General features: G+C 41.2%; 1 protein-coding gene across 6 annotated transcripts in view; it reads left to right on the forward strand.

Moving 5' to 3' along the window:
- The first annotated feature begins 728 nt into the window (after positions 1 to 728).
- Positions 729 to 21496, forward strand: part of cbfa2t3 (core-binding factor, runt domain, alpha subunit 2; translocated to, 3) — a 34396-nt gene continuing 13628 nt past the window's right edge. For 5 of the 6 annotated variants that reach the window (XM_015384655.1, XM_015384663.1, XM_015384692.1 and 2 more), the window contains exons 1-5: positions 729 to 1712; positions 15275 to 15430; positions 18200 to 18441; positions 18605 to 18694; positions 20319 to 20500. In XM_015384655.1, the coding sequence (XP_015240141.1) occupies positions 15301 to 15430; positions 18200 to 18441; positions 18605 to 18694; positions 20319 to 20500 (644 nt within the window). In that variant the 5' untranslated portion in view covers positions 729 to 1712; positions 15275 to 15300. The remainder of the gene's footprint in view (positions 1713 to 15274; positions 15431 to 18199; positions 18442 to 18604; positions 18695 to 20318; positions 20501 to 21496) is intronic. The other variant, XM_015384647.1, reaches the window with a different exon arrangement.

Below are 21496 nucleotides of genomic sequence, written 5' to 3' on the forward strand. Positions count from 1 at the left end.
AACTTAAAGTACAATAGAAATAAAGGCAATACCCATCTGGAGTGATCTGAGATATGGTTTTTACTGTAAAGGATCTTTATTAACCAACCCAGCTCTGCTTCTGCTGTCCTTCTTAATCTCCATTTTTCATATCAGCTCACTGAAGTAACTCTTTATGGTGTCTGAAAACTGTGAAAGAATGTCATATTTACAGGCCAGTATTCACTGTTTACACGCATGCCTGCAGACACATTCTTTCTGCATCCCGTCGGCTTCCAGAAAGCCGTCATTAAAAAGTTAGATAAAGTAAATAAAACCTTCAGAGCGCTCCTGCTAAACGAGCTGATATGAGGAAACAGCGGCCCCTACCGGCAGACGGCGGAAAGGTCAAACGTTTGGCTCGGTTTCCTGGCGGGTCTAGACTGATAAATAAATCGGGTTTGTTGATTAAACAGTTTCAGATTAAAAAAAAAAAAAGTTATATTTCTGGGATTTACATTTAAATTTGAATTTTTTTATTTTATTTTTTTACAGTTTACAGGACATTTTTAAATTGACATTTTTAAATCTCGTTTTAACAGATTTATTATAAGTTTAAATTCCTCTGCTTGATAAAAGCACCTTCGCAATAGTTGCCATTTTTATTATTCGTGTGATAGGATACCCAAAAGAAAAAAGAGAGAGAGGGAGGGAGGGAGAGAGGGAGAGAGAGAGAGGGTTAGGAGCTCCAGATGGTGTTTAAACGCAGACAGAAGGCAGCAGCTAGGACACGGAGAAGAGGAGGAGGAGAGCTCCGCGGTTACTGCGCACAGTCATCCACGGGCTCCACTCATCACCGAGAACATAACAAGTCCCCAAAACCATCAACAAACGCGTATTGGCGTCTAAAGAACCGTTCACCCCATCGGCTCCGATGACTGCGCTGTTTGTTTCCCCCTGGAAGTGAAGGTTTAAACAGACAACCATCTGCGCGCAGCTCGGCGGAGGATCGGCGCGTCGCAGGAGGAGGACCAGCGCAGAGAAACGTGGAGGTGGAGCAGCCTGTCCGCAGGCTGCAAAACAAAACCACAGGAAAATAACAATAAAAACTCACGTTTTGCCGTTTGGATGTATGAGAACTTGCTCCTGACACAACAGGCTGGACTGAGAGGACTGGAAAGTTGTTTCGGAGAGGAATGATAGACGCTCCCTGCAGCCCTGCATCTTAATGTGACTTCACATGGTGAGGAATTAAGGACTTAGAGAAACAAGTTTATTGTTTTTTTTTTTTTTATGTTAAATAGGGGAACTGTTTGGAGCCTTTTTTTCTGTGGAAATGACACTGTGATGTTTGGTCTCTCTGAGATGATCTGAAGTGGGACAAGTTCTGATTCCCTAAAAGCTTTTCTGCTTTAACAAATATTAGATATTTATCTCAGATTGAAAAACCAAAAACATTTGTTTTCTAAGGATATAAAAGTCTTGGTTTTCTTTTTTTTCTGATATCTTTTACTAAGAAGATAAATACCTCACAGCCTAAGACCTATTTACCCTGGACCCAGCGCCCAAAGGAAAGTCATATGATTATATATTTTTAAACGTAGAGGAATAGGGGAATAGCACATTGAAGGCTTTATTTTTTATTTTTTACTTTTTTATTTTTCAAAACAATGAGGATTGAAGCGATATAAAAAGTCCCATTAAGAAGCTATTTTGTGTGGATTGTCGCTCAGCTTGACCTCGACCTTCACAAAGTGAGTAAAAAAAAAAAACCTGCACACTCAAACTGTAAGGAAACAAAGGATTTTTATTGGACCTCTAGCTCAGATGAATATATCAAATGCAAGCTGTGTTTCATGTTTGGCAGAAGGTCAAGTTTAAACTTTCAGGTTGATCTGGGCGTTGGTTAGAAGCTTGTTAAGGTAATTGGGATGATACTTTTTAAGTTGCCTAATCTTATGCATTTCATACATTTTCTTAAGATGAAGCTGCTTAGCAGATGTACAGCTATAAAGACCAGAATGATATACCGGTAGCCTACCTGTGCATACACAAAGAAATGTTATTAAAAGAAGCAATTAAATAGCAGATTTTTTGCCGCCTTTAAAGATCTTACGCTTTCTCGGTTAATTTGTTTTATTTAAGTATTGTGTGCAGATTTTGAGAGTCTGAAAAGCGGAAGACAAAGGAGGAGGTCATGAGTTGTTTTGTCCTAGCAGTCTGTACACATCAAAGAGATGCTGAGACAAAGTGATGACACCAAACATCCCCCCTCTCTGTGATTTCAGTGTCCATCCATGCTGCACAAAGGTGATGGGTGTGAGAGGACAAATGTGGTCATTTACTCTGGGCTGAACTGTGCGATGCATCCAATGTAGCCCCCTCCACCTTTTCTGTTGTAGTGCATCATCACCCGCTTTTATGTAGAAACGTACAACAGAGGGACATTAATCCTCTCTGGTTGAGTTTTCTTTGTATTGCTGTGCTGATACGGCTAATGAGGCCAAAAACCTCAGAATTTCACCTTAACATATTAACAGTTTACAGCTCTGGAATATTTCAAAAGATTTATAACAGGTTTACATAAGCAATGAATGAAGGTTTCCATCACTGCCTCACCACTTGAACAGCTTCAGCAGCAAACTTCTTCCTCTAAGTGCAGCAGTAAAACACTCTGGCCATTTTCTCTGCAGGACACAACCCTGTATAATTGGCCCTGGTAAATATCATCTGAATAATTGAAGAGTTGATAATAGTCTCAAACAATAGATGGGGAGGTTGCAGAGGTGAAACCGCAGTGCAGACACCCTGCCTCACCGCACATTATATCTCCTTCATCACCGCCAAGAGAGCATCTCTTCCTCCGTCTGATCAGGAGGGCCTTCCGCCTGCTGAAGCAGATGTCCCCTCTTCATCACTGAGGAGCTCTCTCTTCAAAGGCAGCCCATTCATTATGACCCCAAACCTGCAGAGTGTTTATTCAGTTCCCATCCACCCACAGGTGCAGAGTTCAGATAGCTTATCTTTTTATAAACCGGAAACATGCCAACAGACTCAAATAAGGAACCTGTTTTCTTCAGAGGATGTCAGAAGAGTCAGTCACATACTGTTTCATAAAAAGATTGCATTTTATTTTTAACTCTTGAAGTTGTAATATTTTTGCTACAGGATCTGTGTTTGAAACAGAAACAAGGGTGGTGCTGAAAGATAAAGGTTTCTGTGCAAATAATAATAAAAAAAAGACTCATCTCTATCCTCTTTCTTAATGGCTGCAGGATCTGAGTCGCAGCTCTGATTGTGTTTACCATATGATTGCGTGGGCTTGTTGAGCCCAGCTTTGTGTGTGGTTAATTATTGTGATCTGAATGCGGGCAGTGCAGGTGAAACCGGCTGCCTCCTAATTAATGAGCCGAGCAGATGGCTCTGGGTGGGCGGGAGACGTGAGCGTGCACCGAGCTGGTCAGGTGGTCAGCACAGCGAAGACACCTGGGCCAAAACAAGGGAAGAAGCAGCCAAACTTAACAGGCTGGTGTGCGCTTTTGTTTTTATTTGTTTATGTCAGTCAACAAACAGATATAAGAGTTGTTATATTTGACATTTGTCACCTTCTGGAAAGAACTGACAGCCCTTTCTTTCTGAATGGCACATGAAGCTGCAGACTCTCCACTTAGCAGCCATCTCTGTGGGTGTTGGTTGGTGGCAAAGAAGGAAATGATTGAGCCAATTTGGCCACTGATAAAAACAACAAAAAAACATCCTTGTATTACTAAGGCATTTACACAAGCATTAATAGCTATAGGGTTTTTCATGGTAAAATTTAATCTAATGAATAATTACTTTAAATGTTTTATTTCCTCTCATTTCTTTATGACATTATAGGACTGCCCAGTCAGTAGTTCTGTGGTTAAATCAGAGACACAAAGTGTAAAAAAGCAAATTTTAGGGCTGCAAATCATGGCATGCAATGATGTTATTGCAAAGCACTATTTGGGATGCAATCTATGTTAGCTGTAATGTTCCAAGTGTCAGCAATTCCTGCCTTGCATTCCAATAAGATATTCACCCTGTTGGATGGGGACTCAGTGCCATAGATTCCCACACCTGCTACCAATGACAGTGCTCTGTAAAAGTCACAGAGAGAAAGACTGAAGTGCAATAATTGCATGTTGTAAAGTTATGCTGCGTATCCGTCCTATCAAGTAATCAAACATCCACTGTTGAAATTAAAAAACATGCATCTAATATCAAGAAAAACAAAACAAAAACAAGGTGGCTAACATAATTGAATGTGTCATGCTTTTGTTTAAATTTTGCAAATATTCCACCTGCTTTAAACCCCAATCAAGATGAAGGGGATTATTTGTCCTCTTATCAGCTAAGGTCAGAAAGTTTACTCAGTCCTGTCACTTGAATACATGCTTTCTTTTATGCTTTTTATTTGTGAAAAAGCAACTAGAGAGTGCTAGATTTGAGTGGGGTGGTCATATAAGTTCTTATGTTAAAACATTTTCTCTAAATGTTGAAATCATTTTGCATAGTTAGGTCTGAGTGCAAGCTTTGAAAAACAGTAGAGACGCTGAAGAGAGTCTTTATTCAACTGGAGTTGGATGGCTGTGATATTGATGCTATGGTCTTACAGTTTTTTTCACCAGTTTTGAATTTGATAAATCGTTACCTGGCCGTTATTAGTGGTTATCAGTCCAAATTGGCTGTTTTTTTTTTTTTTACAAATAACATGGAGCTTCTAAGTCCACATGAAAGGAGCAATCTCTATTTTGTGTATTTGGCAGTAATGTATGAAGTTGCCATCCTGCGCTGTTAATAGACTCATGCTGAGAAAGAACAGTCAGGTTCTGGCTGCTACGGGCCTCGTCTCTTGCTGCAAATGTGTGTGTTTGTCTGCTCTGCCCCGTCCACATGTGTTTGATATAACAGCGACAAGGCTCACCAGCCTCTCCAGGGAGATAGAGAATGTCAGAGACCAGAGTGGAGAAGCGAGGCAGCTTCCCAACTTCTGATGGAATGAGAAACACACTCTCTGGGTGCTTGGCCTGCTGACGGTTCAGCGTGGGAGCCAAGCAGGGGGCGGAGGCCAAGCAGACTCACAATCGTGTTAGGAATAGCCCTCTTCTTCTCTTTATACTTCTCTTTGAGCTAGATGTGCGCAGATGGAAAACTCATTACACATAAAATCAGGATTTCTCCAGATTAACAATCCTGATCCAAGAAATGTATCAACCAATTTTACAACAGAGTTTGCTGAAAGCTACATGCAAAGAGAAAAAATGCATCCTCCTCCTCCTCCCTTCCTTATCTCCTGCCAGACTCACCTCCTGCTCTCTCTCCTCACCTTTCACTTCCCTGCATGCCCGCTGACCTTTAACCCTCCATTCACCTTCTTTGCCTTCTCTTTCTCTGCCCTATTCGTCCTCTACTTTATGGTAGAAAGTGTTCAGATCAGAGCCAGATTCAGGAAACAGCTGGGCTAATCTACAGTAGCACTGAGCTTGGTTGTAATCAATCCAAAAGGACAGGCCAATGGAGAAAACGGGAACTTCATATAACCCCAGGTACCTTGAATAGTGAATCCCTCCCTTTCCCCTTTGCCTTGAACTAAGGCCTTTATCATAAGCGAAGGGGTAAACAAGCACAGAAAGGGGACATGGACCACTCCAAAGAGGTCTTCGCTTTGAAAAATCTTAGGAAGTGCTGCAAAGCTGTGGCCTGCAGTCGCAGAGTGGGAAGGAAGGCATGTCTGTCACGTTTGCTCTGTTTGTCTCCTTACATTATCCGCAAAATTAAAAATGCTGTTATCTCCTGGAAACAGATCCTGTGCCACACAGATGGTTCCGTCTCTTCAAATGGGAAGCTGAGCCACTGAGTCCGGTTGCGTTACCAGTTAGCTGCACAGACCTTATTCTCGGCTCCAGCCTTCCTTCCTCTCTCTCTCTCTCTCTCTCTCTCTCTCTCTCTCTCTTCACACACAATCACACACATATAGACAAACTAGACCCCTTGACATAAATGCATTGTCCTGCTAAACTGACGTTTTAACAGATGCATACATTTTACTGATAGGCAAGTCACATATTTTGCTAATGTGTCAAAGAGCTGCAGTCACCTTTATTCGAATTTTATTGCTAAAAATTTTAACTGCAGCACCAAGAAGTAGTTCTGCTTGATGGTTACAACTGAGTCCATTATGTGCAGATATCAACACATTACTTAAATGCACTGACTGCATTGGGTGTTTTAAATAAACAGAACCGAGTTATATGCTTGGTATCAGACACAATTACTCTGTGCTTATAACTTTGCTGTGTGAACTCAATAAGATCATGCATTTAATCTGTACCTAAAGTTACCGTAAGTACAAGATATCAAAAAATTAATATTACTCCTCTCTGCATCTGCTTTGTCATTTTTGTCTCAAGATTTTGCAAAAAAAAGGTGTCCACAGTCTAGCTACATGATATATTGAATTTTTTTTTTGTCCATCTCAATACCAGTGTGGGGACACTGCAGAACTGTAAAAATGAGTCAGAAAAATGTGGTTCGTTTTTAGTGTTAAACTCCCATATGTCCCTTATATTGTGGAGCTGTACTTTGAGATGCAAAGATTAGGATTCTTTTTGTTTTCTTTTTTAATGTCAGAGATTCCTAGATTACTTAATCTGGACAAAATAAGATAGATCATAATCAAAGGGCTTCTGTTTTCATTTACTTAAAATTGAACGTGGGGAAACTTTATAATTCATTGAAATATCAGCATTATCTAGTTGACTTTCTTATACTTATACAACTATTTTAAATGCATGATCTAAACAAATCCAGATTTTTGAGATCAGCTAGATTTCAAAAATCTACTTTGACTTCTTTGAGGGTATTTTTTTGTTTGGTTTGTATTTATTTCTTGGCAGCAGCGTCCTGAAGTCGGACTGTGTCCTGGAGGAATAGCTGATATTTATTTCGACAGTTTCCAGCATGAGCAGGCTGTAGGCTAAATGGAGAAACTGTCAAAGCTCCTCTCTAACCTGTCACTTAAATGCACCCCAACCCCTCCTCCCCGCTGCAGTCCGCAACGTTTCTCAGTGGTTTGTGTATGTGGATATGTGAAAGCTTTGGGGTCCTGCGTGATGATGCACAGCTCTCCACCAGCCAACGCCTGGCTAATGTCAGACGCTTTTGTTAGTGTGCCTGCAGGCCAAATGAAGAGGTATGAGAGTGCTGGCAGGCTGGGGAGCAGTATAGGCTGCAGACAGTTTTGTCAGCGCTGACAGCTCCACAGTGACAGAGCAGACATTTAACACAGAATGAAATGAAATACAAGACATCAAGCTGGAGAATGACTAATCTCCTGTTTGTTTTCCCGTCTTAGCAGTAATTGACAGCTCAGTGTCAGGTTTTAGCTGCGCACAAAGCGGTTCAGAGCGCAAAGGGTTGGGGGTCTGCAATGAGAAAAGATGCTGTGATGCATGTATGTATGTGTGTGTGGGTTGCCAGGGTCTAATCTGAGACTTCTGTGCTCCATAAATCAGCAGGCAGCAACGTTGATGTAAGAACAAACAGAGCCGCTCTCTGCTGCAGCTGGCTAGAACGAGGGAGAGGAAAAAAGAGAAGGAAAGTGAGAACAGGACAGCAGCTGTCAGGCCTCCATCGCACACCTGTCACACAGGAAGCCAGCATCGGCCACTGTTTCCTGGACACACCTCCTCAAACATAGCTCCTGGAAGGAATGGAGGGAGGACATCTGCTGCCAGGGAGAAGGCTGAAAAGATCAACACAGGCATGTTCGAAGGATGAAGGATATGAGCCATATAACCCTAAGGAAAAGATTTCTCAAGCTTTCGCAGTCTCATGTGTGTCTGTATGGATGCAGTTTGCACAGCTAGGAGGATGTTTGTGTTAGAAGCGGAGCTCTCTGACAGACGGGTCACTCTGTGGAGACTCCCTCCAAACTCTCCCACAAATACAGTAAGCCCCCATGCCCTAGAACTTTACAGTGGGACATTCCCACGCTTGCTCCTCTCAGCCACTCCACCGATCCCCCACCTCCTGCCTCTCCTGTGACCAATGCGAACTAATCCAGATGTGGCTCACAGATGTAGCACAATTCTTTTTATTCAGTTTATTGGTCTGGTCTCTCTCCCCAGCCTCGGCCTGCAGACTTTTCCGACACAAACAGAGGGTGATATCACTTGGAGGTGCTGATGAGGCACTCTGAGCTATTGTCTCCTGGTTATCTTCTCCTCCCACCTCCAGAGCTGCACTGTGGTGGCTGCTACTGCTGCCAGGAAGAAAAAAAAAACTCTTTCTTTGTCAGGATTGTCAAAATGGGTCCTCAGGAGGCTCCCCTTACCCTATTCCCTGGCTGCCCTTCATGCTGCCTGTGTGCAATTAACAGAGTAATTAAAAGCCTGATGAGCTAATAGGCGTTGGCTCAGGCTGCAGGTGTTTGGATCAGGGAGCTCATTTTGTGGGAATGCGCTCTATGTGAAGCATTCTCTCTCTCTAAGTACTAAATACTTTAAAACATAAACAAGGAAAATCCTTTAATATCTGTTTTTTTGTGTGGATTTATAACTGTTTCCTCCATCAAGACCTTATATCAGTTTTAAAATGTAATTTTCATTTTCTGTTAAATTAATTTTATGAATACTCTTTACACAAATATGTTCTTAAGGATATCAGCATCATCAGGACAGAATTTTATCAGAATGGTTTGGAAAAAGAAATGTTTATTACTGTATCCAAATTTTCTTAAAATATAATAGTTTATTACTGCATTGTTTTTTTTTTTTTTATTTTGGTTAAAAAAATCCTAAGTAACATTTTTATTAGATCTAACTTGAACATGTGTGCGAGGTAAATGTTGAATCTGTTTTAAAGCAAATTACTACTCATTTTGTTTATTGTATTTGAACTTATCTGTGTCACAAGTTTATCTCAGGTTATCAAATCTCTTAATCTTTTTAATTGGTCACAATTTTCTGTAAGAAATTAATCACAGTCAGTGTTCTGAATGAAAACCATGCAATTCTTACAAAATTTCAGTTTTTAGTTCAATTTTTCTTTCTTGAACCGTCGTTACCTCACGTGCCTTTACTTTATTCAACAAGTTCAGCTGCGCGAACCCAGACACCGACCCACACTCACTTTATAAGCAGAGTGTTAGATGTTAAGATGATGTACGTCTTGAATGATGGCGCTCATCGAAGAGGAGGCAGCAAACAGAAAATCTGATCAAATGTTAGTTTACAACAGCCTGAGGCTGAGCTCTCAGCTGGCAAAATTAGACTCACAGCTGACAAGATTAGGAGGGGAGGATGTAAATGAGTGGGAACAAAGGAGAATTTTTCCATCATCCAGAGCAGACGCTACATGTAAATTCTCCTTTTCTCTTATGTCTTTCTTTCTCCACACTTCAATCCCAGATGCAAACACACTCAAATACTAACATCCTCACACGTGTGTGTTGCTGTCTTGTTTCCTCCCCCATGTCTCGCCTCTCTCTCTCTCTGCCTGTCCCTACCCTTACCCCCTCCCCTCGCTGTGGCAGCTGTGCTGGTGATGGCTGTGCGCCCGTGGTGCAAGCTGGCTGTGGGGTCCCAGGTGGCCCACATGACAGTTATTGATGTTCAGGTGTTCAGCTCCTCTCACACAGGGACCCTGGAGCCACACACACACACAGTAACACTCATTTACAAAGACAAAATGTGAACTAAAAAAAAATACACATATGCAATGATGCTCCCAAATGTAGTTCCTTTGCATACGCAGAATACATGCTAGTTGTCATGTTTTTGCACTATTATGCGCATAAACTGTGTTTTCTGTACATAAATGCCAGGAATGTGCAAACAACACACTAACAAGTACATCTGAGACTTTGGGCTTGCAGCTGCAAAGTTGTCTGGAGAGTATTACAGTTTTCAGTTTGATGTGAAAACAAGCTTCATAGAATAAGCCTAGCTTGCAGTATGAGAACCTCGGCACAAATGTGTGATGGAATAGCCAGTGTCGATACCGATGCAGTCCTAAAGTCCAGATGTTTCTGGCTAGTTGAGGAGTTGTTCTTGGCATGGCTTGCCTCGGCCAAATGTCACAAATACTTTCCTTTATTTAGGAATGGCTCTGGGTTTTGTGGGTGCGGAAAAAAAAAAAAAAAAAAGAGGAAAATGATGATTGGACGGTTTCGGGCAAGAGTGGGAAAGAATTGGATGATTAAAAGAGTTAAATTAATGATTATCAACATAGAAGGACAGGAGAGGAAGGAGGAATGGGGGGGATATACAAGGGAAAACATGAAGAGGTACAGAAGATAGAGATGGAAGAGGAGAAAAGGAGGCAGGGAGGGAGGCAGAAACAGCTCCAGTCTAGCATCTGGATTTTATTAGCAGCCGTTGGGAAAATGTGAAAAGGAAGTTTTTTCTCTGTGAGCACGTCGGCAGCAGTGATATGCTGCACATAACCACTTCACTGGCGACAAGAGGAGCCAGGCTCTCCCAAAGGAGAACAGATGGTCGCTAGAACTTCAATACAATTACATCAACAGCTCTCGCAGATATAAGCTCGGTATGACAGAATCCCTGCAGCTCGGTGAGACAGAAATACAACTCCTCCAACCTCAGCACCTCTGGCCCCAGATTAATTGCATTTGATTCATCATTCTCTCCCTGCTTGTCCTCGAGGTAGCCCTGCTATTCTTGCCAGTTTAACCAATAAAAGAAGATCTGGGTTCTTTTGAATTGGAAAACCCAATGACCTCTCAGGGATTTGATTGCTGTAATCTGATCAAAGACAGGATGGGTTTTTTTTTTGAGTGCTTAGAAGGAAGAACAGATGACCCCCAACCCCGAAACCCCAGTCCTCCAATTCCCCTGCTTTGTTTTTTTGCTCAACGTGCTTGTTCAGCCGGCTCTGCATGTGTCATAAAGATACTGGTAACGAGAAAAAAATGTCTGTGCTTGGATCTTTAGGAAAAGCACAAGCATTTTGTTGACTTGTAGGGTCTATCATTGGTAAGAATCTGGATTTCCACCCTAGCGAAGTCCTGTTTTAGGGTTAGGTTTAAACGTTAGAGTGAAATAGATGAAATGTAATAACTTACTTAGACAAACCTCTAAAAGCATGTTGATGCACTGGTCTTTCTCTCACCCTGTAATTACTGAGCACTTTAAAGACTTTAAACTCCAATCAGCACAAGATAAACCATAGGCTGCTGTAAAATCAGCTTTCTTTACTGACATAGGAAACTTTACAAACACATTCCCATATTACCTGTTATGGAATCTAAGTTTCCTTGGATTAAACACTTCACAACAAGGAGCTCCTTGGCAGACCTAGAAAGCATGCTTTTTTTGTTGCTCTTTTTAGCTGTCAGATGGTGTTTTGGTTCTGTGCCAACTGTATTGTTTTTTTGTTTTTTCCCCTAAAAATGTCATTTTACGCTGGTAATATAAGATGGGCGGTACTGCATCCATAAGTCTCATGTCCAAAGCATGGGTTTACAATTCCAAAATGTTTTGATATAAAGGCCTTAAGGGGGGTGGCGGGGGGGCTTATTCTCTGTTTGTGTGGACTCCACAGCGGCCTGATAGGGAACAGATGTGGAAAGGCAGGCGGCTGGGCAGCCAGCCAGAGCAGCTGGGAGAAATTAAAAACAACAGCATTCCTGGAGACTGGGGGAATTACAGTGGGAGGGCAGGAGCAAGAGATGGAGAGAGAGACAGAGAGAGAGAGACAGAGAGTTTTAGGCGTATGTGGTCACCAACTGAGTCTCTATGGAGTACAAGAGATTGAATAGATGAGGGGGTTTTAAGGGAACTGTTCTGCAGTGGTTAGCCAGGGCTAATAAGCTGCAGCTGTATATCCAGTGGAGATGCATATGTGCATACACACATGTATGCAATGCACACATATACAAGCAGATGTAGGACTAGATTATACCCAGTATAAGAATGACCATTTAATGTGAAACGGTTTGAACACATATTTACTTTTAGCGGGCTCCAACAAGAGCCTGTCTTTAAATCGTTTACAAAACAGCAGAAGGACTTGAGAAAGTTCAAATAATCCAACAAACTGTGCGTGCACAGTTGTTCAGCGTGCTCTCTGTGGTTTAGTGCCTCTCGCAGGGAATTGCTTTTCATCTTGTTACATCATGGCACAAGGGGAGAGCCGAAGACAGAGAGCATTTTTAGAGTGCAGACTGCTTCTTTGGTGAGCAATCTTTTAGCCCCGATTACGTCAAACTGCACAGACATACAGCTGCTCTCGGAGTCTGAGAAACAGACAAACAAGCACAGGCAGAAGCAGCAAGGTAGGTAATAATTGTACTGAGCAGGTTTATTTTCAGCCTAATATTCAGGAGTATTTAGGAGAGATGGCAGTAGAATTGAGTAGAACTATTTTGCAGAGTCTGATTTTGAAGCGGCTGCTTTTAGACATACGTGTTAGAAAACCTAGACCTAAACCAGGTAGATATCTCCAGGTGAATCTCATCTCCTCTTTTTGGTGTAAATGTTTTATCCTTCAGCACAAAGCACAATGGAACCACAGATGGTCACAGATGGGGTTTCAGACTGAGCAGACCTCCTAATGTATTAAAAGTAAAATCCAGAGCATGATGTGCATGTGAGTGTCCCGTCTCTGGAGCTGGTCAGATTAAACAGCTGTCTATAATCCTACAGCCTACGGTGGGAGCAGACAGGACAAGCCCCTTATCCTAGTTCTCCTTTCCTTTTCTTTCATTTCCTTTCCTCATCACCATCAAGTTTGGCTTTGGATCACTGAAGTACAGCAGGTGGATTCAAATACAAATATATGGCAATATGTAAATCAGTAAACAAACCAAAATATATATATATATCAATGGTGTACATCCAGCTCCTTGGAGGCCAGCTTAAAAAATATTTGCATCCACTTATAGCTGTTGCTCGTTCTTCTGCCTCGGTTTTGCATGTTTATGTTCCGAGCGTCTGGCGTGGACCGAACAGCCGAGCACCAATCGTGATCTTAAGGATCACTGTGTCAATGGCCCTCGTACCACATACTCCAGTGTGACGCTCTTTAAATACAGACACCAGCTGTTGAATGCTGCTTCGCCAGCTCTCAGAAATAGGCTTACTGCAAGCACTGAGGCCAACTGACAAGGGGGGGGCATTGAAGACATTAAATAAAAACAAATTATGCGATAGTGATTTAATGATAGCTGATGACGAGAGTACATTGAAAGCACAGCATAGGCAGGGTTTAAAACTAGGTATAAAGGTCAGGGCTATAGATCGTTTACCTTAACAGCATTGATGCCAGGATTAAGGTTCTTTTTTTATTTAGAGAGGTACAAGAGATTATCTCTTAGGCCACCAAGAGGAAAATGATGACAGATGTTTTGTTTTTTAATATGGTGTTATGATGAATGAGGATTATAACATTTTGAGAAGGTTAAAGGATAGATTCTTTGAAAACATTTTTTCTCTTGTGATGGACAGAAAAACGAGGGGGGGAAAAGCAGTTTTCATGACTTTATGTTTCCATAAAAGGAAAAAAAGAAAAACAAAATGGAAAACATTTTATTTTATTGTTTACAAGAAATGGTAATATATGAACTGCAGGGATTATTCAACAAATTCAGCATAAAAATTAAACAAAAACAGAATGAGTGAATGTGTCTAAACTCTTTGGTTCATTTTTTTTCTGGTTTGACTGATACGTGTCACTGACATGTTTTCATTAAATTATCATTTAATATTTGACTTTCTATGATTAATAAATCGGAAAACATGAGCAACCATTAGAAGTAATAAAATGTCTAAGCTTCCAAAGACACAAAAGATTTTATCCTTTAGATTCTAGATGTGACCAATACACATTTTTTTTCACCAGGTGGTTTAGTAAGAAATTTTTGCCCTTTAGTTTCATAATAGATACAAGGACAAACCTTACTTCTGTCACATGCATAGGCAATCAGTACCATATTTTGAGTTTTTATTATTTATTGACATCAAAGACAGTTGGGTGATTCACACAAAGTATGTAGGTCCAAAATGAGAAATAATGTAAATGAGAGCAAAAAGAACATTTTTTGCTTTCGCTCAAAGTGTCTCAGCAGAAGAATCATCACATGGACCATTAAGTCTACTCTGTGCTCACATCTGTTTTTATAAGTTAGAATAATGGCTTTCTAGCTGAAGTTTTTATATTTCTTCATATTCATTTAGGAAAATTACGATGCAATTATTGTAAAAAAAAAAAAAAAAAAAAAAACAACCCTCCCATGTGTTCTGATATATCTAGTGGATACTCGATAGATTATCCTAGATCGATTGATTTTGCTCTTATTATTCTTTCACTCTATGGAACGCGGTTATTGGCTGTTTCCTGTCCTTAAAAGTAATCTCCTCAAAGCGCCGAAAAAGTCATCACACTCTGTACTCAGGTTTGCATTGCATGAGGATCTGGTTCCAGCAGCTGCACCGACAGGCGGACACAAACATCGAGTCAAGGCTCCATAGATAGATGCAGATAGATTTTAAGTTTGTGTATACGGTTTCATATTTTTGGCCAGAATTTTAATTGAACTACGGATCACATCCTTAAACTTGCTGATGTACAGTACATCCACATTGTGTTGAGTTTATTGCACCATCCTCTGTTGTTAAGCTACAAAGCTTGGCCTTGCCTTGTTTGGTCCTGGCAGCCTGTCTGGCAGGGGACAGAGAAGACTCTGGTAGCAGGACGGAGCTCCGCTGAAAGCCAGTCTCAGTGATGGACAGCAGCAGATCCAGCTGCACTTGTCACTGGCTGTCAAGCCGGCTGTCTAGGCAGGGGAACGAGAAGGGACAGGCGGAGAAGTGTGTGATATGTGAACATGTGTGTGTGTGTGTGTGTGTATGTCTGGGGGTTGGAGGTTAGAGTAGGAGGGGGTAGGGTTGGTGTGTGCACTGATTGGGATGTCATTGCTACATGGGTTGTCTATGTGTGAAGGAGAGACCATGAGGGAAGAGGGGGGAAGTGAGGAGCGGTGATCTCAGTTAGCAGCAGCTGAGAGGGAGAGCAGGTGTTATTGTAGGTCTCTTGAATCTCCAAGAACAAAGACAATAGTTTGGAGTTTGGATCCATTCTCACTTTTCGTATTGATCCTTCTTAGCTTAATATATGAGGCTTTTTGGTTTAAGGAAGCAGGGTGGAAATGTTAGTGCTTGCCTCTTTAATCCAAATTCTCCTCTTGGCGTTTTTTGGGGATTTTTAAAACAGGAGCTTCATTTGGAACCTGTTTAGATTTTCTTTTTTTCTTTTTTTTTCAAAATGGCAGGTAGCAGGGTGCTGAAGAGTGGAACAATGCCAGATTCACCTGCGGATGTGAAAACCCAGCCCAGGTCCACCCCACCTACCATGCCTCCTCCACCCCCGGCTGTGAGCCAAGCAACAAGTCGAAACGCCTCTTTCACGCCAACCACCAGTAAATCAAGTAAGACTCCTTTTGTGAAGCTATACAGGTTCTTAAAATGTTTTGGCTGGACCTTGTTTAACCCACAGTTCTTTTACATGCAGTGAGATGTATGTCTTCCTGTAGGCCTTTAAAGTTGACAGACATGAGGAAAAAATCGAAAAGGTTTCATATCAGTGATCAAGTGGTCTATAGAAAGCAAAATATGACATCAGAAATTTGAAAAAAGGATGAAAAATTTGAACAAAATATTAAGCCAAATGCCAATTCTGATGTTCCAAAGAATAAATAAAACATATAACATAGAATAATTACACAATACATTTTTTTGATGAAATCAACATTTCAAAATACATTTTAAGTTATAAAATGTACAAAATCAACAGTGACAGTATTTTGAATAGGTTTAATTGCAGTATACTGTTTACTGAACTTTCACTCAACCTCCAAATGACACAGCAGTCGCAGGAGATAACAAATGATTAGTAATGTCCTGATACAACTTTTTCATTTTCGATACGATACTGATATTGCAGCTTTGAGAACAGGCCGATAACACTAGTGACCCGATACGTTATTAGCACGAGTTATGCAAGCTTTTATTACTTAATTCATCATGTAGAATGTTAGAAAAGGCTGTATGAAGTAATATTAATAAAACAGGGAACAAAAGTTACCAACAAAATGTATGAAAACAATTGAGCCATGTTATATTAACCGATGAGTTAAAGAAACTTTTAGAGGTAGTGTTTCTATCAGCACTAAAATACTGGTTGTTTTAGATGCCGGCTGATAAAATACGCTATTCGTTTTTGGTTAATATCGGACCGATATGTGATATTGGATCCGGACATCCCCTAAAATAATATTTAACCAATAACTAGACTTTCACTTCATTTTCTTAAAGACTTTTCATCATAGGTTTCTAAACGTCTTTAGAAAAACTGAACGAAAGTCCAGCTGCCTTCCAATTAAAGTCTGTTTTGTGGTTGCATGACTAAGAATTCACACAGATATTTCACCAATAACCCAAATTGTCTTTTCAACTATTTTGTATTTTTGCTTTTTTTTTTACTGTTTTTCGGGAAATTAAATTGAGCTGACATTCTTCACAACATATTAAATGGACATTGAGTCACTTACCTATATAGGGAGTTATGTAATTACTTATATAGGGAAATGTAGTGGATGAAATGAAATGAAGAAGGGTATTTTTTGAATTTCTGCTATAAGTGGTTTAGTTTTTGTTTTCTTAGCATTAAACATTTCTTTCAGGTTTTTGAGAGTTTCTTATGCCTCCCTGCTTCTCTGTTTCATGGATTAGTTGAGGTGGCTTGTTTGTATCATGTATTTTCTTATGCTGACCTTTATCCCATTTTGCACAGTGTTTTACAACACTGTCCTTAGGTTGCTTTTGTTTTAGCCTAATCTTTGCCCATTTATTATTATTATTTCCTGAATTATTTTACCTACCAGAATTATAACCATTCATTAAGCCTAAACATGATAAGACTGCTGCGTGTCAGATGGTATCTATAATAGACTCTTTTGCTTTTCATTGTGTTTGATTTGATGGTTCTGGTTTACATAGAGTGAAAGGAATCCTGGCTATTTCTCTGGTGAGCAAGTGTCTTGGTCACTTGTGTATCAGGTGTGTCTCTTGTTGCATTTGTGTATCTTTTGGTGTGAACAGTAATATTGCTGGGAGGAAAAGAGTGTGTGTGTGTATGTGTGTGTGCATTGTTTGTCAGGCAGCGAGTTGGTGCAGGGGATATCAGGCGTTCTTTCTTCCCTATATAGTAACGCCAGGCCTTGTTGTTTCACCTGTCGTGGGTGGCGGTCAACAGCGTAGCTCTCTCCTTGCGGCTCTTCCTCATCTAAAACCAGAACACAAGTGCTGGAATCACATGGGTTAGTCCATATGCTTTCAGGCCTTCGACCCATGGATTAGAGCAACAAGCATGCCTGAGAAGAACCACAAGAACAGGGAACAGCTGAAGGTTAAAGAATCTTTGCCTCTTCCAGAACTAGGACCAGGTGAGGCAAAGAGATGCTGCAGGAGACATGAAATGATGCTAGGCATGCTGCTGCTGTGACATGACTTATGGTTTAATCATAGTTACATGACATGTTATAGAAGAACCAACAGCATGTGACATACAGTCATCATATAATCCCATATGCATATAAATGCAGATAAAAATTGTGACGGATTGAAGAGCAGCGTAAGGGGAAGAGGTCAAGCTGGAGTGTGTGTTTGCTCTTGGGGTATTTACGGGTTTGTATGGGCAGGCACTAAGGAGTGAATGTGTGTGATCATATATGTGTACGAATACTGTGACTATTCCAAACCCAGGGCTGCAAATCTACTCTCAGCTGGTGGACATGTGCAGAACCTGATTTAGTAACACACCTGCTACTGGTATAAAAGTAACACAGCCCACTGCGCTATTTTTGGCATCTCTTTAACAAGTTCCTCTTATAGCTGCGTCCTACTGAGTTAGTGAGTGAGTGAGTGCTTGAGTGAGGAGCAGGGTGGAATACAGGCCAACAGAGGGGCCGATGGAAAGGCTGCAGGGGGTCAAATGGTAGCACTTGTGAGACAGCTGAAGTTCCTGCAAGTACACAAGCAGCATAGTAGCACAGTAGAAAATTGCATCCCTGCTGTTGTGTTAAGCATCAAACATCATGCATCTGCCTATAAGACTAATTTAATTGCTACAGCTGTCATCAGATCTATCAGACTCCCCATACAGGAAACTAATGCTCCCCGTCTGTGTTCTGCTGCAGTGCTGAATGGGAGCAGCCACTCTCCTACCTCGCTAAACGGTGCTCCTTCGACTCCAAATGGCTTCAGTAATGGGCCAGCCATGTCCTCGACGGCCTCCTTGTCCAACCAACAGCTTCCGCCGGCTTGTGGTGCTCGGCAGCTCTGCAAACTAAAGCGCTTCTTGACCACGCTGCAGCAGTTCGGCAACGACATATCCCCTGAGATTGGGGAGCGAGTGCGCAGCCTTGTGTTAGGACTGGTGGTAGGTTATGGGACCATCTGTTCATTGCAGCCTAATGCTCCTTTATTGCTTTGAGTATCATGGTGACTGTCAGTAAACATGTTGTGGACATTTTTTTTTTAAAGAAGGTTCAGTTTTATACCACTTCTGTTTTGTCTTTGTCACTTCCTGTTGCTTTAAACAGAACTCCACTCTCACCATTGAAGAGTTCCACTCCAAACTTCACGAGGCTACTAACTTCCCGCTGAGGCCTTTTGTCATTCCTTTCCTAAAGGTAAAAATGAATCAAATCTTTTTCTTTTTTTTATCAAGTGTCTGAAGCGCTAGCTGTGGTTTAATGAAGCTGGGTGGGTCTTCTGTAATTGTATCTGAATCAGATTTAAAAATCTGAAAGAGGAACTAACAGCAAACAGCAGCAGCAAAAGGGGAGCATGTGTTTTCACCCGGTTTTAATGAGAGCATCAACAGTTTTGCTTGAAATTTTTAACCAAAGCTTTGAACAGTTCTTTGCTTTGTCTCTATTTTCATGTCTAAGCAATAACTGTCATCAAGCAACGGCTCAGCAATTTTTTTTAGCATGAAGTGATTTCAGATACAGGTGGTTTAAACTACCATGGATGCAAAATCAGTGGAAATGTAAGGTGATAAAACAGCAAAACCCAAACCATTTTTTTTTTACTTTTTTTTTCTTATTAATTTAATGATAATCCATCTGACCTTGGTCACAGAACATTATTTAATTAAAACGTTTATTGAAAACACATTTAATTAATTTCTTACTCTTCTTTATTTAATGAAAGTTATCCTTTAGTAGATTAGATCTACAGACCTTGGTAGATCATGTCTTTAAATCAAGAAAAAATCCTCGTAGATCAGCATTTTTTGAAATACAAAGACGTGCCCATTTTGCACTATAGAACTCATTAAAACATTCAAATAATCTTAGTCCATTTTTTTCCCTATTCTGATGCTCAGTTTGAACCAAGTCTGATGCATTGACTTGTTGACTCACTGTCACATGAGAACTGCATGTCAACCTGTGTATCTAAAAAAAAATAGGCAATTTACTGTATCGGCATCTCTCTGTTTATTTTTTCTCTGCCATTAAAATTTTAGTCTTCAGCATTCATGTCCAGCAAACATTTGAATGTTGCTGTCCAGACAGAGGAGCTGCAAAATTCCCACGGGTTTCTCTGCCAGCTCTAAAGCCATTTTATACACCCTAGTTAAACTATCTGTCTCATATTCAGTTGTCTTTCACTTCTGTTCATATGAAACCTGTTGAACTTTAGCGTGTGGGGTCCCATTCAGCTCTTCCCAAAAAGTAAAGCAATGACTTAATTAAAACTTGTATGTAAGCAGTGAACCCATATAAGGAAGGCACCGCTTGTAAACATCACTGGAAGGATGTAAATACATCTTTAAAAAAAGTAGGTGTGAAAGAGTGTGTGAAAGCGTCGGACCTCCTGCCGTGCGATGATCCCTCACATCTGGGACGTTGCAGCCATGGCTGTGTTATATCAAGCTGACAGGTCTGAGAGGACTGTTTGACAGCACTGTTACAGACACGTTCACACGTAACCTGCCCTCCCCCACATGCAGGGACAACACACACAACAGCACACCCCAAAGAGAGCGAGGCACACGTGGAGGAATGTGTCAAGGGACCTGTCTTATCTCATTCTGTCTCTTCATCTATCACTCTCTCTCTCCTTTTTTCCCTGAATTTAACCTGGCATTATTTCCCCCTTCACCCAAAGTTCCACCAAAGGTCTTATTTTTTCCTCTGGTCCACTTAACTCCTTTAAATGTAACTTGATTAAATCTACATCCTTCCTGCAGTAACTTACATAAATCCTAAGCAAAGATGTTTCTCTTTCCTCTTTGAACCAATGAAGGCAAACCTGCCTCTGCTGCAGAGAGAGTTGCTGCACTGTGCCAGGCTGGCCAAACAGACTCCAGCTCAGTATCTGGCTCAGCACGAGCAGCTACTCCTGGACGCCAACGCCAGCTCTCCCCTTGACTCCTCTGAGATCATGCTGGAGATGAATGAGCACGGCAAGAGAAGGACTCCTGATAGGTGAGACATTAGAGGTTTTAATGTGCTGTCTTGAATTAAGTTGGTGTTTTTTGGTCTGCATTTCAAAATGAGAGATAAATACTCCCAATGCCAGCTTGGTTTTGCCAACCGTCTGGGGAGGAGGAAGATGAATACAGATTATTAAAAGAGGAAAAACAGAGAAAAAGCTTAAAAAAAAACAGGAAGTAAATATAAAGTTGTGTTAAACTTGAGAAAATAAAAGACTGAAACAGTACTGTTTTTAGTCCTCTGCCTCTCCCTGCTGGCCCTATCTTTTATCCCCCCAGCAGCTGTCCATATGTCAAAGATGTGTCCAGGTGGTGACGTGCTGTGTGAGGGTGTTGGGAAGTCAGTGTCTGGCAGTTTTGGATCAATCACAACCAGAGGTTGAAAGCTGAATGTGAAATCCTCCTGTAATCTGCACACCTCCGCCTCCCAACCTCTGGCTTATGTACAGCATGCAGAACTGAATGAGAGTAGGAGGAGGAAGGGAACAGAGCCAACTTTTTTCCAGCTGTTCCACTCATTCGTCGGCGACCAAAGCCAAATACATGCATGAGCTCAGCGCGCACACATGCATGAAACTTCATCTGCATGCAGGCAGCCACATTTTTTTTTATCACGTTTTGTTCCCGTTATGTTAAAGGGTGATTTTTCATCTGAATGCCAAGCTGTAGCCATCCTGCTAAACAGATTAATAGCAACACTCCCATTTAGACTGACCAGATGGCTCAAAGGCATACACTCGCTTTAAGCATACAGACATATACGAGTGTGACCAAACATCTGTTAAATACGCAGCCCTCAACCCCCATTGCCCCTTAAGCCTGACTGCAGGGCGAGGGGGAGGGATATTTGCGATCTAAGAGTAGGCAAAGGGGATATTTAGATTAAGAGCCTGGGATGTTGGGTGTACAGTTGGACTTGGCTCTGTTAGATACATATGGTGTACAGCTGTGCAAAAAGCTTTAGAGAAGCAGTGCTGTACTGTAACTG

The sequence above is a fragment of the Cyprinodon variegatus genome, unplaced genomic scaffold (assembly GCF_000732505.1).
Source record: "Cyprinodon variegatus isolate N-32 unplaced genomic scaffold, C_variegatus-1.0 Scaffold15, whole genome shotgun sequence".
Taxonomy (NCBI): domain Eukaryota; kingdom Metazoa; phylum Chordata; class Actinopteri; order Cyprinodontiformes; family Cyprinodontidae; genus Cyprinodon; species Cyprinodon variegatus.